The sequence below is a fragment of the Erpetoichthys calabaricus genome, chromosome 17 (genome assembly GCF_900747795.2).
Source record: "Erpetoichthys calabaricus chromosome 17, fErpCal1.3, whole genome shotgun sequence".
Lineage (NCBI taxonomy): Eukaryota > Metazoa > Chordata > Cladistia > Polypteriformes > Polypteridae > Erpetoichthys > Erpetoichthys calabaricus.
This window is the reverse complement of record NC_041410.2, coordinates 1,234,543-1,253,613: the sequence shown is the minus strand read 5'-3', so window position 1 is coordinate 1,253,613 and position 19,071 is coordinate 1,234,543. Positions and strand designations below refer to the sequence as shown.

Here is a 19,071-nt window from a genome sequence, read left to right as displayed (position 1 = left end):
CCCCTGAATCACTGAGCTCGTACCAGACTGGCTCATCAACTCTCCCTGTCCTTTCCTCTAATTTTTCTTCCTCATGTGTTTCAAGTTTTCCTAAACCCTCCGGACTTGACGAGGTGCTCTTCACTTTTTATAAATGTTTATCGTCAGTAAGGAACTTCTTTATTTTAATCGACAGTCAAAGCTCATCATTCATAGCAATTGTACAGACAATTATCACAAAATAGCAGATGTTACAAATACACAGCAACAAAGTGAAACAACATTCAGAGAACATTAACAAGGCACGTTTAGAAGAGAATTGTATTTTCTGTAGTCTCATGAATAACTTTTTGTATTTCTGGGTATACATTTGTTCTCCATTATACAGCCACAGTTTTATTTTTCTCTAGACTTTCATAGACTGATGCCTCTCTTCTCTGTAAAGCTTCATAATGGCCGCTCTCTCCTTCCTGTGGCGGTGGACTCTGTAAAAATAAAAACATTAATACACATCAAATATGAGAATTTTATAGAAGGAAATGTTGTAGCGGGGTTACATAAAATCTCCAGCAGGTCTCTTCTACGTTTCTAAGTGGTGAGTCAGTCTGTCCTTTTTATGGTGTAATAACATTCCCAGGTAAAATGTCTAATTCTACAAGCAGCAAAGAGGACACCAGTCCCAGAATGTAACATTTCCCTGAAGGTGGGAGTTTCACCATCTGCTTCTTCATTATAAAATTTAAAAGGACCAAACGCTCCATAAAGAAAAATAAAAAAACAAAAAATCAAGAGTGTGTCATTGTCATATTGCTGACCGCCATTTGAGTCGTCAAGCACAGCTGTGATTCTGTATGTGAAATAATCTGGAAAATCTGGAAAATCCCACTCCTTCCACCAATCAGATCCAGAAGTTGAAGTAAAGGTTTTAATTTTGTATTCTTCAATTAGAATCACATTCCATGGCTGACCAGAAACCTTACAGGTGATTTTTATATATTTCTGGTGACTCTCATGGACTGGGTTTTCGTTTTTGATTCTTTACTCATTTTTAAGGACTAGCAGCCATCACCCATCTTTCAAACACTTACTGAACTTTGGTCATTCTGTCTGAATTTGTGTGTGTCTTTGTATGAAGGGTAAATCAAAAAGTAAAATCGTTTTGAAGGTTATTTAGAGAGACCTGAAGATGGCCGTTCACAGACACTTCACATCCAATCTAACAGAGCTGGAGAGGATCTGCCAGGAAGAATGAGATAAAATGTCTAAATCTGGGTGTGCAGAGCTTGTAGAGACTTACCTAAGAAGACTCCAAAGTAAAATGTCTGTAGGGTTTTCTACAAAGTACTCAATTAAGGGTCTATGAATGAGAAATTTGATGAGTTGTAATAAATTACAAACCTCTCTGAAAACATCTTGTCATGTTGTCATTATGGGTTATTGTGTGTAGAGTGCTGGACAAGAATGTCAGATTTATCTATTTAAATATCAAAGTCAATAACACAGTAAAGTGTGCAGAAAGTGATCGGCTCTGAATGCTTTCTGATTCTACTGAATAAAGTTTTTTTTTTCTTTATTTTGTGTTTTCTAATTTTCTGTGGAGGGAGGACTAATATCACAAAGACTGATGTTCTCAGACCTAATTCAGAGTCAAATAAACTGTCATCTCAGCTGCTGCTGATTTTCTCCTTTCTGTCAATGGTGTAAATCAACCTCATTTTCTTTACAATGGCTGACCCTTATAGACATCACTATGATATGTCACTATTTAGAGTAACAGAACATTTCACCTGTGTCTGCTCAGACGACTCCATGTTGGTTCCATGTTCACCTTTTATGTTGGACCTCATGTACCTAAAAAACAAAAAAACAGATTCTCAATTCAGAAAAGAATGAGGCCTCTGCTGTGACTGACACAGAGGTGGACATCCTGGAATGAGAGCTCCTCAGTTAGTCCACACACAGCTGATGGTCATAGAGATGGTGATGCCAAGTGGTGGGACGCCATTGGGAGGAAGACAGAAAAGAAAAGTCCTTCACAGAGCTAAATTATTATAACATGACACCATTCTGAAACCTGATTAATACAATACAGGGTCACTGGGAGCCAGAGAGTAACACAGTGGTGTCTGGTGCAAGGCAAGAAACAGCCATAGACAAACTCACAGTCACACTCACTCACACACAGGGCTGAATTGGGAAGATCCAAACATGTCCATCTTTGGGGATTTAGTATGAAAACTGGAGTACCAGGAGGAGAGTCAACTCAAGCACTGGGAGAACAGGGAAACCGTACACAGATAAGGACCAGGTACAAATATAACTTGCCGGATCCTTTATTATAATATAATATAATATAATATAATATAATATAATATAATATAATATAATATAATATAATATAATATAATATAATATATTATGACCTCCAGTCCTCCTATTATCAAGATTCCAGTCCCAAGAACCTGGCAGTACCAACAGACTGCATGCATTTGATGCCAGAGTTGTCATTTTTCTTGTTCCTGTCAAATACTTGGCCTCTGTAATTTACTTCACGTTCAGCAGATGTCACTACTGTTCTTTTTCTTTCTGCCATGTCACACTCTGGATCAGTTTTCCTATGTATATTACTATGTATATGGTTTGCCATAAAAAAGATACAAATCCCAGTAACTTCATGGAGGTGTCCGCTACCCACATGTTTTGTTTCACCAGCATAAGCTTTCAATTAAGACCAAGATTAAACTTTTTAGCTCCAGTCGTTCTGGAATAAGCATGTTACAGACAGACAGCATTTTATATATATATACCTTAACAGAAGGAGAAGTGTTTATGTATATGTGTATCACTTTATTTCTCTCTCTCTCTCCCACAGGCACGTAGCCCTTCGCAAACACCCGAGCAAGTTCATCTGAAGTAAAGCCGGCAGCTGACCAGAAAAAATAACCGGCAGTGAGAAACTTGAAGCCGACGGTCTCTGAAGCAGAAAGCACTTAAGTAAACTACAGAAAACGGGGAAGATGACATCAACACTAAACGTAAGTTCTATCTGCGCTCTGCCCGTTGAGGGCACGTTTATATGTTGTGTGTCCTGCAGCATGTACAGTTCAGGTTTTCCGGCCGACATTGTAGACAGCTTCACCTGCCAAAAGTGTTTAGTTAATTTAGAGTTGGTCGGGAAAATACGCGAATTGGAGGACCGCGTTAGGAATCTGATAGCGATTAGGCAAACCGAAAATTGGATCGACTCGGTTTGTTTAGACAGTTCGGCTACTTCTGATTCGGCTTCAGTCTCTCCTGGTCTCACTATAGTCAGTGCACGGCCAAAGTCAGCAGCACCAATTCAGCCACAGGGCGAGTGGGTAACAGTAAGACGGGGGTCTAAGAATCCAAAATGTAGTCCCCCGGCACCCAGGTCACCAATTCGGACCCAGAACAGATTCTCAGCACTCCGCAGCGCGCCTGTGGAAACTGAGAATAAGAAAGTGCTCATAATTGGCGATTCCATAGTGCGGAATGTTAGAATTCCAAACTATGTTAAACCAGCAGTTCATGTTAAGTGCCTCGCAGGGCCAAGATTTCTGGCATAGAGGCCGCATTGGACCGTGTCGCCGACGATGAAGTATCTACCTTATTGCTGCATGTCGGCACTAATGATATTTATTCACAGCAATCTGAGGTATTAAAGAGGAACTTCATCTCTCTTTGCATCAAAGCTAAAAGAAAATGTCGGAATTTAGTTGTATCTGCCCCCTTACCAAGATTACATAGAGGGGATGTGATTTATAGCAGATTGCATTCCCTTCACTGCTGGCTAGAAACCTGGTGTGCAAACAAAAGCATAGTGTTTGTGAACAAATGGGATGATTTTTGGGAAAGGCCTGGATTTTTCAGAAGAGATGGTCTTCATCCTAACTGGAGGGGATCTTATGTATTATCCCAAAATATGGCAGCAAAACTGCCTGGTTGACTGATTAGAGCACCATCCAGGCCGCAGTCATGTGATCTTAAATCACAGGCTGTTGTTTATCCCACCTGTTACTGTCCTGAAGCTGTTACCCATAATCCTTGTCTTGGGGTATCCAGTAAATTTAGTCTTGATACAAACCTTAACTTAATTGATAACCAAAAAATAAGGTGTATAATTAGACCAAGGGATAAAACCAGACCCTCCACCAGGGGCATCTGTAATAGAAATTTACTACAAATTAAAACAAAAAGTATATCACCAATTCAGAAAGAAGCATACAGTTTTAAATGCTGCTTATTGAACATTCGCTCTCTTGGCACTAAAGCTGTTTTTTTTGTTTGTTTTTTTTTTGTTATTTATTTCGCCTTATACAATTTCTTGAATTAGGAATTTGTTAGTTTTCGCACACTCCTTGGGGTCAGAGTGCAGGGTCAGCCATTGTACAGCACCCCTGGGGCAATTACAGGTTAAGGGCCTTGCTCAAGGGCCCAGCAGAGCAGTGGACTTTTTGGCAGTGACAGGGATTCGAACCGGCAACCTTCGGGATACCAGCACAGCTCCTTAGCCTCAGAGCCACCACTCTGCCATTATTTTGGTAAATGATATTATATTAAGTACAAAATCTGATCTGTGTCTTCTCACCGAAACCTGGCTTAGTAAATGTGACACTGTCCTCTTAGCTGAGGCATCACCAGATGGCTACTCGTTCCTTCATAAGTCTAGAGATTCAGGTCGAGGAGGAGGCCTTGGAATAATTCATTGTAACAAAATGTAAATCACGTCTAAAAATTCAGGCAACTTTACATCCTTTGAGGCATTCATTTTAAATATTAAAAGAGATTACAACACAGTTATAGTGCTAGTCTATAGACAACCAGGGCCGTATTCATTGTTCATGTCTGAATTTAGCAACCTTCTATCTGACTTGGCTATAAATTATGATCACGTAGTACTGATGGGGGATTTTAATGTACACATTGATGTGGAAACTGACACTTTTAGCAAATGTTTTACTTATTTGTTAAATTCAGTAGGATTTTGTCAGAATGTCAAAGGTCCAACTCATAATCATAACCACACATTAGATTTAATTATAACTTACAAAGTTGAAATTCAAAATTTAATTATCACTCCATTAAATGAAGTTATTTCCGATCACTACTTAATTACATTTGATTTAGTCCTGCCCTTGTCAACACACTCCCAGATTAAAACAAAGACAGTGCGACATCTAGATTGTAATTCTGCTTCAAAATTTATAGATACTTTGAGTAAGTCGAGTGTAATTGTGGAGAACCATTTAGATCAGTTAACATCAAATGTAAACACGGAAAACAATTTAGATGAGCTAACACCACATTATAATGTGACCTTGAGAGATGCTCTGGACATAGTGGCTCCCCTTAAAACAAAAGTGATCAAAGCACATAGAAACTCTCCCTGGTTTAATGAAAACACTCGAGCTCTTAAATTAGAGTGTCGAAAACTGGAGCGCAGATGGAGAACAACAAAGCTACGTGTCTTTCAAATTGCATGGACAGAGAGTGTTAATAAATATAAAAAAGCCCTCTTTAAAGCTCGCTCAGAATACTATTCTACATTAATAGATAGCAATAATAAAAATCCTCGGGTACTGTTTAGAACAGCGGCTAAATTAACAAATGGGAATTCAGATCAACAGTGCAAAATACCAACAGACATTAGCAGTACAGACTTTATGAACTTCTTCAATGAGAAAATTAAAAATATAAGATCCCAGATCTGTGCATCGCAGTACAAACCGCACACTAGCTTAGTAGACCCTGTCTCACATTGTATTCAGCACTTTAGTAATTTTAATCCTGTAACTGAGCAGGAAGTCTTAACTTTAATTTCTAAAATGAAGCCCACTACTTGTTCCCTAGATCCAGTGCCAATAAAACTAGTAAAAAGTGCAATGGATGTTCTTGCAGCGCCTCTTTTAAACATTATCAGTAGTTCATTATTGCATGGCACAGTACCTGATGCACTAAAAGTGTCAGTCATTAAACCATTACTTAAAAAGTCAGACCTTGACCCACATATACTAAATAATTATAGGCCTATTTCAAATTTACCGTTTCTCTCTAAAATACTAGAAAAAGTAGTCGCCAGTCAGCTTCAGACACACCTTACGCATTACAATTTATTTGAGAAATTCCAGTCTGGTTTTCGCACTGGTCATAGTACAGAAACGGCACTAACACGGGTTGTAAATGACATTCTGATATCCTCTGATGAAGGAAACTCCACTGTAATTATGTTGTTGGACTTAAGTGCAGCATTTGACACCATTGACCATTCGATTTTACTGCACAGGCTATAAAATGATGTTGGGCTTACAGGCACCGTGCTCGCTTGGTTTAGTTCTTACTTATCAAATCGATTCAATATGTACAGAAATGTGCTGACAGTACTCTATCATTATACACAGAAGTTCAATATGGTGTCCCGCAGGGCTCAGTACTGGGACCTTTACTTTTTTCACTTTACATGCTTCCACTGGGATCTCTCATTAGGAAACATAATGTTAATTTTCACTCGTATGCAGATGACACCCAGTTATACCTTTCATTTAAATCAGATGAAGTTTCTCCAATGTTGTCTTTAATTAGTTGTGTTAGTGAATTAAAGGAGTGGATGGATAAGAACTACTTGTCTTTAAATACAGATAAAACAGAGATGTTAATTGTTGGAGGGAATGATGCTGATCACAACAATATTTTGTCATCATTTAACTCAGTTGGAATCCCAGTCAATTTTACTGAATCAGCCCGCAATCTAGGAGTTATCTTTGACTCTAGCATGTCATTTAAAGCGCATATTACAAAGTTGTCCAAATCAGGTTTCTTCCATCTTAAAAATGTTAGGAAATTAAGGCGATTTTAAATAAACAGGATTCTGAGAAACTAATTCATGCATTTATCTCTAGTAGGATTGACTACTGCAATGCGGTGTTCACTGGATGTTCAAACTGTTCTTTATACAGCCTCCAGTTAATCCAAAATGCGGCTGTGAGAATTATTACAAGAACAAGAAAATACGAACACATAACTCCAGTTCTTAAATCCTTACATTGGCTCCCGGTTAAGTTTAGGGCAGATTTCAAAATCCTTCTTTTAACATATAAAGCATTAAATGGTCGAGGTCCGGCTTACTTGTCTGAACTTATCATGACTTACAAACCTGAGCGCACATTAAGATCTCAAGATGCCGGTCTGCTTATGATTCCAAGGATTAATAAAATAACAATGGGAGGTCGAGCTTTTAGTTACAGGGCCCCTAAACTGTGGAGTGGTCTGCCTGCTATTATAAGAGATGCCCCTTCGGTCTCAGCTTTTAAATCCCGGCTGAAGACTCACTACTTCAGTTTAGCACATCCTGATTAGAGCTGCTGATTAACTGTACAGACTGCATCTCTGTTGTTAGTCATTAGCACTTAAACATAAGTAACATGATAGTTATAATTGTATAATAACTCTCACTTATTCTGTACTTCTTCTCGGTACTCAAATGTGGCACTTGGTGCCACGGCCCACCTGTCAAGTTGTTTTGCCTGCGTAAGGAAAAGTCATCTCTGATGGAGGATCGCAGGAATCGTGGGAAAGAGGGGTCCTTTCATCAGATTGGCTGGCCCAGCACTGTTTCAGCCATGGAATGGCCAAATGGGGGAGGCAGCTTGAAGGATGAGGTCTCCAGGACTCTATACAAATCCAAATCTTATTATGGGATATATCATCTACTGTTAAATTCTGCTCTGTACTTCTAAAATTTATATTTTTTTATTTCTTACTATATTGAGAAATTGTTCTGTTCTGTGAACTGCATTGTATTGTATTGACCCCCTTCTTTTAACACCCACTGCACGCCGAACCTACCTGGAAAGGGGTCTCTCTTTGAACTGCCTTTCCTGAGGTTTCTTCCATTTTTTTCCTACAAGGTTTTTTTGGGAGTTTTTCTTGTCTTCTTAGAGAGTCAAAGCTGGGGGGCTGTCAAGAGGCAGGGCCTGTTAAAGCCCATTGCGGCACTTCCTGTGTGATTTTGGGCTATACAAAAATAAACTGTATTGAATTGTATTGTATCCGTCCATTTGCTATGTCTCTGTCATTTATCATTTCAACAGATGGCATATCACAAACATTAAAACAACTTTTTATGAATGCCATACCAAATGCATGTAAAACAGAGACACATGCATCTCATTTTTCTTTCCAACAGATGGTGCATTACAGACTTTGTAGTTAAGCATTTTGTAGAAAGGCTTTGTCACATCTCCTTTAATGTTTTCCAAACTAAAGTTAAACTTAATTGTTTCAGTCTTTGAATTTGCACTCCGGCAAACCGCTGTGAAGTCTATTATATTGGGGTCTCTTGAGCCATTAACATCGAGTACTCAAAGGAAACTTCAACAAATGAATGACTCCCAACTCCTGAGCCTTCTCAGCCAATTTTAAAACAGCCTCACTTGTTGTCAGATCTACTCGTTCAGTCCTAGGCTGATTACAGAGTACTAAATCTAGACAGTACATGAAAGATGTTATTTCTTTAATTTTCTGCATGAGCTCCATATTTCAGAATTAATTTCTTTGATCTGAAACTGGTCTCAGCAGTAAGGCCCAATTTATTTAATTGTATTTATTACCTTTGTAAACAGTGGTGTTATTGAGTTTTCACCCTGTGATGGTCAACTACATGACAAAATAAAATGTGACTTTTTTTTTTTTTTTTTCATTGGTTGTGCAGTTGACTTTTTCTGAATGTGTGATGACCACCCTTTGTCTACCCATAGCCAGGTCAGTGTGACAGAGAGTGCACTTACTTTTTCCGACAAACAAACAGGCCCAGTGCTATCAGGACTATCAGAACACACAGGGAAGTTGAAACAGCAATTATGAAGATGTTGAGTTCATGAGCTGGAAAAAGAAGACAAAAGGGCTTTGAGTTAAACAAGCACCCACCTTCAGCAGAAACAACTATCTGCCTCATCTGGGGGGCCTAAAGCTAAAGAGTTAAGCACTGAAATGTAATCTGAGGGTCTGTTTAGGAAAAACTCGGTCAATTGAACAGCAGTAGGGTGTAATTCTGTATGAGTCTAGGAAATCGTATGATGACAGTCTGGTGAATCAGTCCACTGTGTGACATCGTGCTGAGTGGACAGAGTGCGTATCTCTGGAGTTTATTCCACAATTATGTACACAACTTGGGCAACTTATTTCTCCAAACCTCTGTGGAAGATTTTGAAGAGACAATGACGGATGGAAATCGGCACATTTGTTCAGAATGTTAATGAGTGACATTACATTGAGCTGCTGAGGTGTTTACAGCAGGGTTTCTTAAACTGTGGATTGCAGCTTCTCAAGTTCTATTTAATGTTAATGGGTTTTGGATGGTTGGGAATTGGGTTGTGGGGGGTCACTTCGGGTTGATTAAGTTATTGACGTTGCTCCCACGATCGTCCATGATTTTCCCAGGGTGGTTCTACCACACACTCTGACGATTGGTCCAATATCTTCAAGAGGGCAGAAACATCTCCTGCTTTAATAATTGTTCACGATTATCCAGGGTGGAGAACTGACAATCATCTGGGCATTCAACAGGAATGGGTCTTGAAGACACCAAAAAGGGCACAATAGGGTCACAACAAAAAAAAGTTTAAGAAACACTGGTCTAGAACAGCATGGATATCGTTCTACAAAGGCCCTTTATAGCGGACATCCTCCAGTGCATTAACAATCACCAATAAAGTCAATTCAATTGAAAACACCCAATAGCAGAGCAACCTGATATACGAACAGGGAACGAGACAATCGATATCAAGGCACTGAGCTGTGAGGCGGCCTGCTTTAGCCACACATTTAATCCATCAGTAGGACTCCATCATTGTGTCCACAAGTGACGTTAATCTTTGGGGACGTCAGTTCCAGGTGTTGTGACTTTTGCCTGAACTTTTGATCAATGTGATTTGTTCTCTGAGATTTATTCTCTTTATTTTTTAAGGATCTTTGAAGGCTACGCAGGTTGTTCACACTCAGCTTATCTCTTTACTTTAAGTATATTTGCTGAAACTGTTGCCCCTTTGTTTCAAGAATTTGTTCATTTTTTTATATTATTTACCAAATAGCAACCTTTGAGCAGGCATGCAAAAATGGAATTTTACTAAACTCCATACACAGGACAATAAACTCGACCGAGTCCAGTGCTGTTCACTCTCCCCTCTGCCATTCTGCATTTCCATTTATTCTGTTTGTTCTTTCATTTGTTTCTTACCTCCCTCTTTGTTGTTCACTTTGTTGCTCGCCTGTTTTGTTCACTGGCTCATCGACATGAGGTGTTGTTTAAAGCCCACAGCTAATAAATGATCTTATTATATGAGGGGCTCTGATGACGCCATTGATTTGATTTGAGTCTTCACAGTTATTGTGTACATCACTGAAGAAGCCATGACACCCCCAGTGTCCGCTCCCCAGTAACCCCCTGTCTCCCCAGATGTGCCTTCATGTATTCATGTATTGAGAAGCTGATCACTTTAACTAACAGGCAAAGCTTAAGATGCAAAAAAAATAAATAAATAAATAAAAAATCCTGGCCACCAAAGTAACAATGAAAATATTCCACAACCTCAAGTGACAAACGTCCACATCTGAAATGATGAAAACTCCAATCACGTTGAGAGAACCCAAGGAGCCGAGACCCAGACACTCACTTGTTTGCTCATCCAGTCCTTTTCTAAACCCACTTATTTGAACCCGAGGTCATGGAGACTGGCTGACTGCTGTGTGTCCTCATATGTGACACTTCAGTGTTTAGTCACTAAGATCCTCTCCTGTGTTCTTGCATTTCTCCCTGTAGTTTGTACTTCTGTGTTGTGTTCCTGAGGCGGCCATGACAGACTGGCCATCTAGCTCAGTGACGAGGATTACTTGTGTTCGGTTTTGTGTATTTTATTTACTCCATTTTTTGACAGCCATTGCACACCCAACTTATCTGGACAAAGAAAGCAAGAAATAAAATGTTGCTGTTGTTGACTAAAATGTCACATCAGGAGTTTGCATGTTCTCCTTGTGTCGGGGTGGGTTTCCACCTGGTGGTCCCGTTTCCTCCCACTGTCCAAAGACATGCAGGTTAGGTGAACTGGTGAAGTTAAGTTGCCCCGTGTGTGTGTGTGTGTGTGTGTGTGTGTGTGTGTGTGTGTGTTTGCCCTCTGATGGACTGGCGCCCTGTCCTGGTTTATTCCTGCCTTATGGCCCATGCTAGCTGGGATAGGCTGCAGCCCCCCACCCCGTGACCCTGGTCTGGTTATAAGTCGACAGGACAAAAGCATCTCCCCTACAGTACACTGGCACTACTGCCACACAACACCCCTGGCATGGGTTCATATTTTCAATTTGTGATTGGCTAAGACCAGATGTGCCCACCATAAAATCGTCAGCAGATGATAAAATATTTAAACCAGAATTTGAATTCAGTTATCACTGTGTTTTCATTATAACCTGCGACATTTATCAAAAAAAAGAAAAATGTTAAATTTAGGTAGACTTTTAAGAATTTGATGCTGTAAAACAAATAATTTGCTTTTTAATAAAAATAATTGACCTTTCAGACTGAATAAGAACACAAACAATCGAGTTCTTCATTTCAGGACAGTTTACTTACGCACGACCTCCAGGGTCAACGCTGTCGAGTTTTCTCGTCCAAACTGATTCTCTGCCCGACAGACGTATCTCACGTTCTCGTTCTGCGTAGCTTTACAGAGGAGCAGCTCCTGTCCGAATCCTCGGAGTGAATCTGAGGGTCCGTCTACCTTAAACCAGGTGTAAGTGGCGGGCGGGTTGGCCTTGGAGGTGCACCTCAGTGTCACAGTCGTGCCTGCTGATATCACTCCATGAACATTTGTGACGGCAAACGTGTTTCTTGGACGATCTGAAACAGAATTGAAAAGTTTATACTCAGTGGACGCTCTAAAATAATAAAAGGACTTGATATTATGAACATCCTGAAAAACTGAAGCACAAGATTCATTGTGACGATGAGTGTACAATAATTAGGATTTTTAAGAACATGTGTGAAATGTATGAGGAAATGAAATTGAAATGTGAAGAATAGAAAGCAACCCTGCGACAATAATAAGAGAATGAAAGTACAGAGCAGTGGAGTTCACTTATAAAACTGAAAACCACTCAACCTCCATATTACTGCAACGATGAAACAAAATTCAATGAAACACTAAGGCTTCTGGCAATTCTACATCTGAGCACACAGACTTCTATATTATGCTGTTGTTTCACATTTTAATAATAAATGGCTAATGGACACACTTATTTGTCATTTGTTAAGTTTTTCAGGTAAGGAAGGCAGAAGTTTCGAGTTACAGCAGCTGCACATTCATTACTAGTGTTGATCGGTGAAGTCTCCCTAAACACTTTGGGAAGTGAATTTGCTGGGTTCACCAGTGTCCTTTGTAGTGGGGTGAGTGATAAGACAGAGTGAGTCCTAAAATAGTTGGGGTGCCAACCGGACAAACCCCAATTAATATGAAAAAAAAAAAGAAAAAAGAACTCAACACACGCATGATGGCACCTCAATAAACAACTGGCACATAGCATCTTAGTGCCCTCTACTGGCGTTCCTAGGAAGGAATTCTGTGGAGTTGATCCCTGACAGTCAGGCTCTCCGGTCCAAATGAGACTCCACCTTCCAGAGACGTCGCCCTATTAAATCAGCCAGCCTGAAAAGGGAGGGGCTTCTCTGTCTCACTTGCCCTCAATGGCTGGTTGAGGTTAAAGAAGTCAAGACTGTTATCATCAGTGTGCCCTCTCGTTTCGAGGTGGCACCACATACCATAGGTAAGCCTGGAAGGTGACTCTCTGCCACACATCTGAAAACTTGACGTGTCCGGTGTTGACAAACTTGTTGTTTTATCCCAGAGCCCCATGATACTTTGCAAGACCAGTGTGACGTCACAGAGCTGTAGCAGTCATGTTGGATGGGGATGTCACTACCTGATCTGAGCTGCAACTTTCACTGAATTTGACAAAATTCCCCAACATGTCCTCATTTTCACAAAACTTCAGGTGAAGCAAATTCATCAGGGTTCACACATCACTATTCATTACCACATGCAGACACAAATGTCACTGCACTACACAGAAGTGACTGCGACTTTGCCTCTTGTTTGGATTTATTTTGGATCTCAGCATTGAATCCCTTTTTCTGTCTTTAACATCCGTCTCCTGGCTGATCCTCAAATCTCGTCATTTTGCTGACATTACAGCTCTGCTTATGATTTACACAATGCTGGTGTCACGTCACCTGACTGCCGTCCTCACTTATGTGACGTCACCGAAGGTGGGTTATAAATATGGCAGGACTTCCTCTGTGACAGATCTCACCTTATTAGGGTCAGTTAGTTGTTTCTTCTTCAAAGTTGGTCGAGCCTCAGGTATCAGTTTTGGTTTTTGGACTTTTTTGTTTTATTTTTCATTTTGTTCCCCATTTTGATCGTTGATTTTTGGCTGCCTTACTGACTTGACTGGAGCTGCCAACTCTCTTATTCTGGCAATGAGGACATTTGGGTTTGAGAAATGAAGACCTTTGAGGACACCTTTGATGCTGTAATACACCTTTATACTGTCTTATGGTTTTTAAAATGATATAAACCTTCAGTAGCAGATTATCACTATAATTATGATATGATGGCCCCAGTCACAGTCACTGGCGGACTAATAAGCCATTAAATATTCTGAATACGTCGAGCCTCTTAAATTAACAGACTTCACTCCTTCCATTCTTATTGTGATAACCTAACTGTCGTAAACCTGTAAGAATGATACACGTGGAAAATTCACTTCTAGTGAAATAAAAATCATTTTACTCTTTTTAATTGAATTTATTTCCATTTATCTACACTCTTTGTTATTTTTCCACTGAAGCTCTTTGTCTCAGTAAATCTGATAAATCAAATTAAATAAGGAGATTGATGTTTATGTCGTCTGTAAACTCGCACTTTCTGTTTGACATAACAAGTATTCATTAATTTAGGTAAATGAAAGAGTGATGAAAATATTAAATTATTTGACAAAGTGACTTATTACTTGATCAAGTGATAACTAAAACAAATTATTACATTTAAATGACAGAATAAACGTGTGAATGTTTTGTTAATTAACTGAAACTGTAATAGCTGACTCATTCATTTACAATTCTAAATCCATTTGGGATTTTCCATTAAAATATTACAAAGCAGCACTTAAATACAACGGACTGTATGTTAATGGATGAAATTTCTTGTTTAACCAAACTCCTGAAAATCAGACCTCACATAGAAAACGTGAAATTGTTATTTCGATTTTGAATAAATTCACTTAGTTACAGTGAGTTACGATTACAAATAATTAAGGAAAGGAACAACATTTAGAATAAGCCATCTACTCGCCAAGAAGATAAAGCAGAAATCAAATGATGAAGTGAAAAAGCCAAGTTGGAAGAGAAAAGCCAAGAACTTGAAGGGCTGTTTCTGTTCTCGTCGATATCTGTGCTGTTTACTACGAGAACAGAAGAGAAGATTCTGGAAAACAAACAGTGAGCACACGACTTCCGCAAATGCTGATTGGTCAACGGCTTTCAAATTTTCCCAATGACAAGGATAAGGGATTTCTAAATTTTAGGAGCCAAAATTCCAGACATTTTCAAAATTTGATAAATTCCTCCCAGACAGTCCATGGCACATTAAAAATAAGGACATGTCTGGAAAGTGAGGACGGCTGGCAGCTCTGACTTTGACCCACCTTTCGGTTTTTCACTGTTACTTCTCTCCTTATGTTGTCATCTCCTGGCCAGTTCAGATACTCATAATAACCCATCAACACATCTGTGTCATCATTAAAAAGAAGTTAATTATTTATGGAAGGCACTTTGGTAATGAAGGGTGCTCCATAAAATTCAGTGTGATAAGCAATAAAATTTAAAGAAGACGTTCAAGTTGTCTTCCAAAGCCACACGACAGTCACTCCTAAAGTACCTACACAGCACGTCCAGTGTCACAGGCGGTGACGTCTCTGCTCCATGTGTGTTTCTTGCCTGACAGTAATACACTCCGGCCTGACTGATCGTCACTTGTCTGAAGGTCAGAGTTGGTCCTGTGTCTATCGGGGTCTCTTCATTCCCTCTGAACCAGGTGTACTGGACCAGCGCTGGGTTTGCTTCTGAGCTGCAGGTCAGAGTCACAGACCGGCCTTCTAAAACTCCACCAGCTTGACTTGAAGCTGAGGTCTTCTTAGGTGCATCTGAAGTAGAAAACACTTTTAATAATAACACTTCATAGTTTAGAATACTTTATTCAGCAATAAAAGTAGATAAAGATAGAAAAGAGCATCCAGTGGACTCAGGAGGTTTTCAGAGCCCTTTGCTTTCTGATCTCTTTATTGTGTTGTGGGTTTGTAATCAGAAAATAAGTTTAATATGTCACTGTGCTCTGTGCAAATATTTTAAATCTGCTTTTCTTTTCTTTCTACTCACATGCACATTTAGAACTGCTAGGCCAAGTGTATGATAAGACAGACAAAGACAAATGGGCATCGTGCACTAAGTCTGTGTGTCAGAGTCAGCATGACATTGGATCTTCTCTTTGCCTTGACTAGAATGGCATGACTTACCTAAGTAAGGGCCTGCACATGGACAAAGAGTATAAAGCCTTGGAACATTGCCCTGCACACCTTTGAAGTTGATGGACGGATGGCAGATGGATGAAAATGGCAGACTGTATATATCAAGATCCCACCTCAGTGACAGTCTTGTCATTGGCTTCATCGTCTGTAATGCCACGTAAATCGTCATTAAAGAAAGCAAAGTTATTTTCTCTTATGTGATTTCTTACTGCCGTATCACTATGTGAGGGTATCGCCTTTTAATATTATATCTGTTTAGGTTCACGTTACTTAAAACACCGCAAATAAAAAGAACTTATTCCAAACAGGGAGCTAGCGCCCCCTAGAGGAAAACAGGGTTTCACTGTAAATTTGTCCATCATCCATCCATCCAGATTTGTAAATTTATTAAACAATTAGAAACTGAAATCTCTCATTCCTAGAAGTATTCTGACCCTTCATACAGGACTTTGCAGAAGCCCTTTAGGCAGCAATTCCAGCTTTGAGTCTTCTTCTGAAGTCTCTACAAACTTTGGACACCTGGACTCAGTCAGTTTCTCCCGTTCTTCCTGGCTGATCCTCTCCAGCTCCATTAAATCTGATGGGAAGTGTCTGTGATCTGCCATCTTCAGGTCTCTCCACACACCTCCTATGGGATTTAACCCTTTAAACTCAGCCTCATTGTTCTGTACTTGCCGACGTGACATAAAAATAATGCAAAATTTTTGAAAACTGCATAAAATCATTCATTCCTCATTGCCATAAATAAAGAATAGTTGATCTTTTTTGAAGCTGTACAAGAAACAGGATTATTGTCCTCTATTTTTACTGTTTTCAAATCAGTCTCCACAGCTTACTTATCCATTATTGAAGACCCCTGACCTACACAGCATTTAGAAGGTCAGACCTTACTCTGTCAGAATTTGTACAGTTGGTAAAGAAAGTATACGGAATATTCACATTATAACAGCAAGAGCTGCAAGATTCAAAAACGACTTTAACTAACAACAAAAAGTAAAATTCTGAAATATACAAAGTTGAAACACTCGTCTCATTTAGCAGGTAGCAGTGAGTCCATCAAATTGTACACAAATTAAATTAGCACGTCCAAGAAAGATATTGGGGGGTCCGGGTCAAGTGTTACTGTGAGGCAGCAATTCATCCGTCTATGAGAGAAGAAAGAAAATCCTGCAATGAGGTGTCAAGGTATGCAGTACAGCATCTGAACTCTGAACTAAACGAGACGGGAGTTTCAACTTTCTATATTTCAGAATGTTTCTTTTAGTTTTGTTTTTTAAAGACGTTTTTGAATCTCGCAGCTCTCGCTGTTCTAATGTGAATACTCCAAATTCTGACAGAGTAAGATCTGACCTTCTGAATGCTGTGTAGGTCAGTGGTCTTCAATAACGGATATGTATGCTGAGGAGACTGATTTGAAAACAGTCAAAGTAGACAAACAGTAACCTGATTGTTGTACTTCTTAAATACAGTGAAACTACGCTTTATTTATAGCAGTGAGCACATGAATGATTTTATGCAGTTTTTCCACATTTTGCCTTATTTTTCTGTCCCGTCAGAGGGTCCAAAGCAACGAGGCTGAGTTTAAAGGGTTAATTCCCATAGGACGTGTGTGGAGAGACCTGAAGATGGCAGATCACAGACACTTCCCATCAGATTTAATGGAGCTGGAGAGGATCAGCCAGGAAGAACGGGAGAAACTGACTGAGTTCAGGTGTCCAAAGCTTGTAGTGACTTCAGAAGAAGACTCAAAGCTGGAATTGCCACCTAAGCGGCTTCTACAAAGTCCTGTATGAAGGGGCAGAATACTTCTAGGGATGAGAGATTTCAGTTTTTGACTTTAAATAAAATTTGCAGACCTTTCTAAACACCTCACTTCACTTTCACATTACGTGTTATTGAGTGTAGATTGATGGGCTAAAGGGACACGTTTATCTGTTTAAAATGAAATCCACAACACAATAAAGTGTGCAGAAAGCAAAGGGGTCTGACGACTTTGTGAATCCACTAAAATTAAACTTTACTTTCATTACTCCAACAGGAAAACGATGGCTCAAGAGGGCCGATGGCTTACAGTCCACCTGCTAACACCGCTGTGTGTCCTCATCGTGGACAAAGGAGGCTGAGCTGTGTGGTTGGACTGAGAGCTTCAGCCTACAAGGCTCTGCTGGCGATGACACAACTAAAGACCCCACTGATTCTTTAGGGGTCACCCTTATCTGTACAATCACTGATTTGGAGATGTGGTGTTAATAAACAGCCATCAGAGTTTTAAATCTTTATAAAGAGGTCTTCTTAGCTTGAGTATAAATGTATCCACCTGTGATTACGTTGGTGAGATAATAGACGGACACATTAATTTTCATTTAATCCAATCTCTGTAGTCAATAGCTAATTATATATTGTGTTATGTACACTTTGTCTGTTCCCAATGTGCTTATCTGTGAGATCAAAGTCTCTCTAAAGTGAAATGCTCTTACAGAGGACATTAAGGGTTGTGGTCCTCTTTGCTGTTTTGTTCACAGACCCCACGGTGTACTGAGCTGTGCAGATGAGGGTCTTCTTGTTGTGCAGAAAGGAGGCTCTGAAAGTCAGGATGGACACCATGGCCTTGTTGCCATCAGCCCTGGTGGTCTCGTTTTGAGTCACAGTCCCATTCAGAAGGTCGTCCCACCGGATGGAGGGATTCTCATCGGCACAAGGAGCCGGAGCAGAGCAGCTGAGAGTTACGAGTGGGCCCTCCATCATCTGAGCTGGTGTGTCGATCACTGGCAAGTCTAGAGAGTCTGATAAAGAAGTGCAAAGTGTTAGTGAGCACCAAATATGAAAATCTAAAGACAGTTTGGTGATTTGAATTTACAGGATAAAGAGAGACGTGAGCCTCTCAGCAGTGGTGTGTTCTTCCTTCTTACCCTGAATTGTAATTTGAACAAAGTCATCAAAGTTATATGGAATGGTTTCTTCTCTGAAGTAATACTTCTTTGCATGATTAGGCTGGATTCCGTATAATAAGGTTGTACAGTTCTTTACTTTTAAGTCACCAACCAAGTAAACATTGAGGTTCTCCCATAAATTTTGTGATTTGTTATTTCTTGAAACCTCCTTGCCAGTCTTTGAACCAACCTTCCAGACACCAACAGGTGAAGACCCCACTAGTCTCTCAGACGTGAATTGACATGGAATCAACAGACAGGAGCCGCGGTGAGCTTTTACTTTCTGAGGCACGGTGAGTTTATAGCCAACTTCACAGAACACACCTGGAAAACAAAATTAAAAGATCAGAATAAAGACAATTAGTAGAAATGTGCAGCTCGTGTGAAATGTGCAGCGGGGATTCACCAAATACCAGAAGATCAGCACTCAGCTCCTCGACTCCTGCTGACTACGAAGAGCTGGAAACTCAGAAAGTCTCACAGAACTTGAAAGAAAGAAAAATTACATTTAAAA

The 19,071-nt window shown here is 39.8% G+C and overlaps 2 protein-coding genes across 2 annotated transcripts in view; both read right to left on the bottom strand.

Moving 5' to 3' along the window:
- LOC114643329 (sialoadhesin-like) overlaps positions 1-19,071 on the bottom strand; it is a 63,615-nt gene that overhangs the window by 38,835 nt on the left and 5,709 nt on the right. The window lies entirely within an intron of this gene.
- Positions 94-18,372, bottom strand: LOC114643322 (B-cell receptor CD22-like). The gene is made up of 6 exons (XM_051920267.1): positions 18,105-18,372; positions 14,986-15,246; positions 11,618-11,884; positions 8,784-8,877; positions 1,767-1,830; positions 94-464 (listed from the first exon to the last, which is right to left on the bottom strand). The coding sequence occupies exons 1-6, from the start codon at positions 18,370-18,372 to the stop codon at positions 360-362; spliced, it is 1,059 nt and encodes a 352-aa protein (XP_051776227.1). The 3' UTR covers positions 94-359.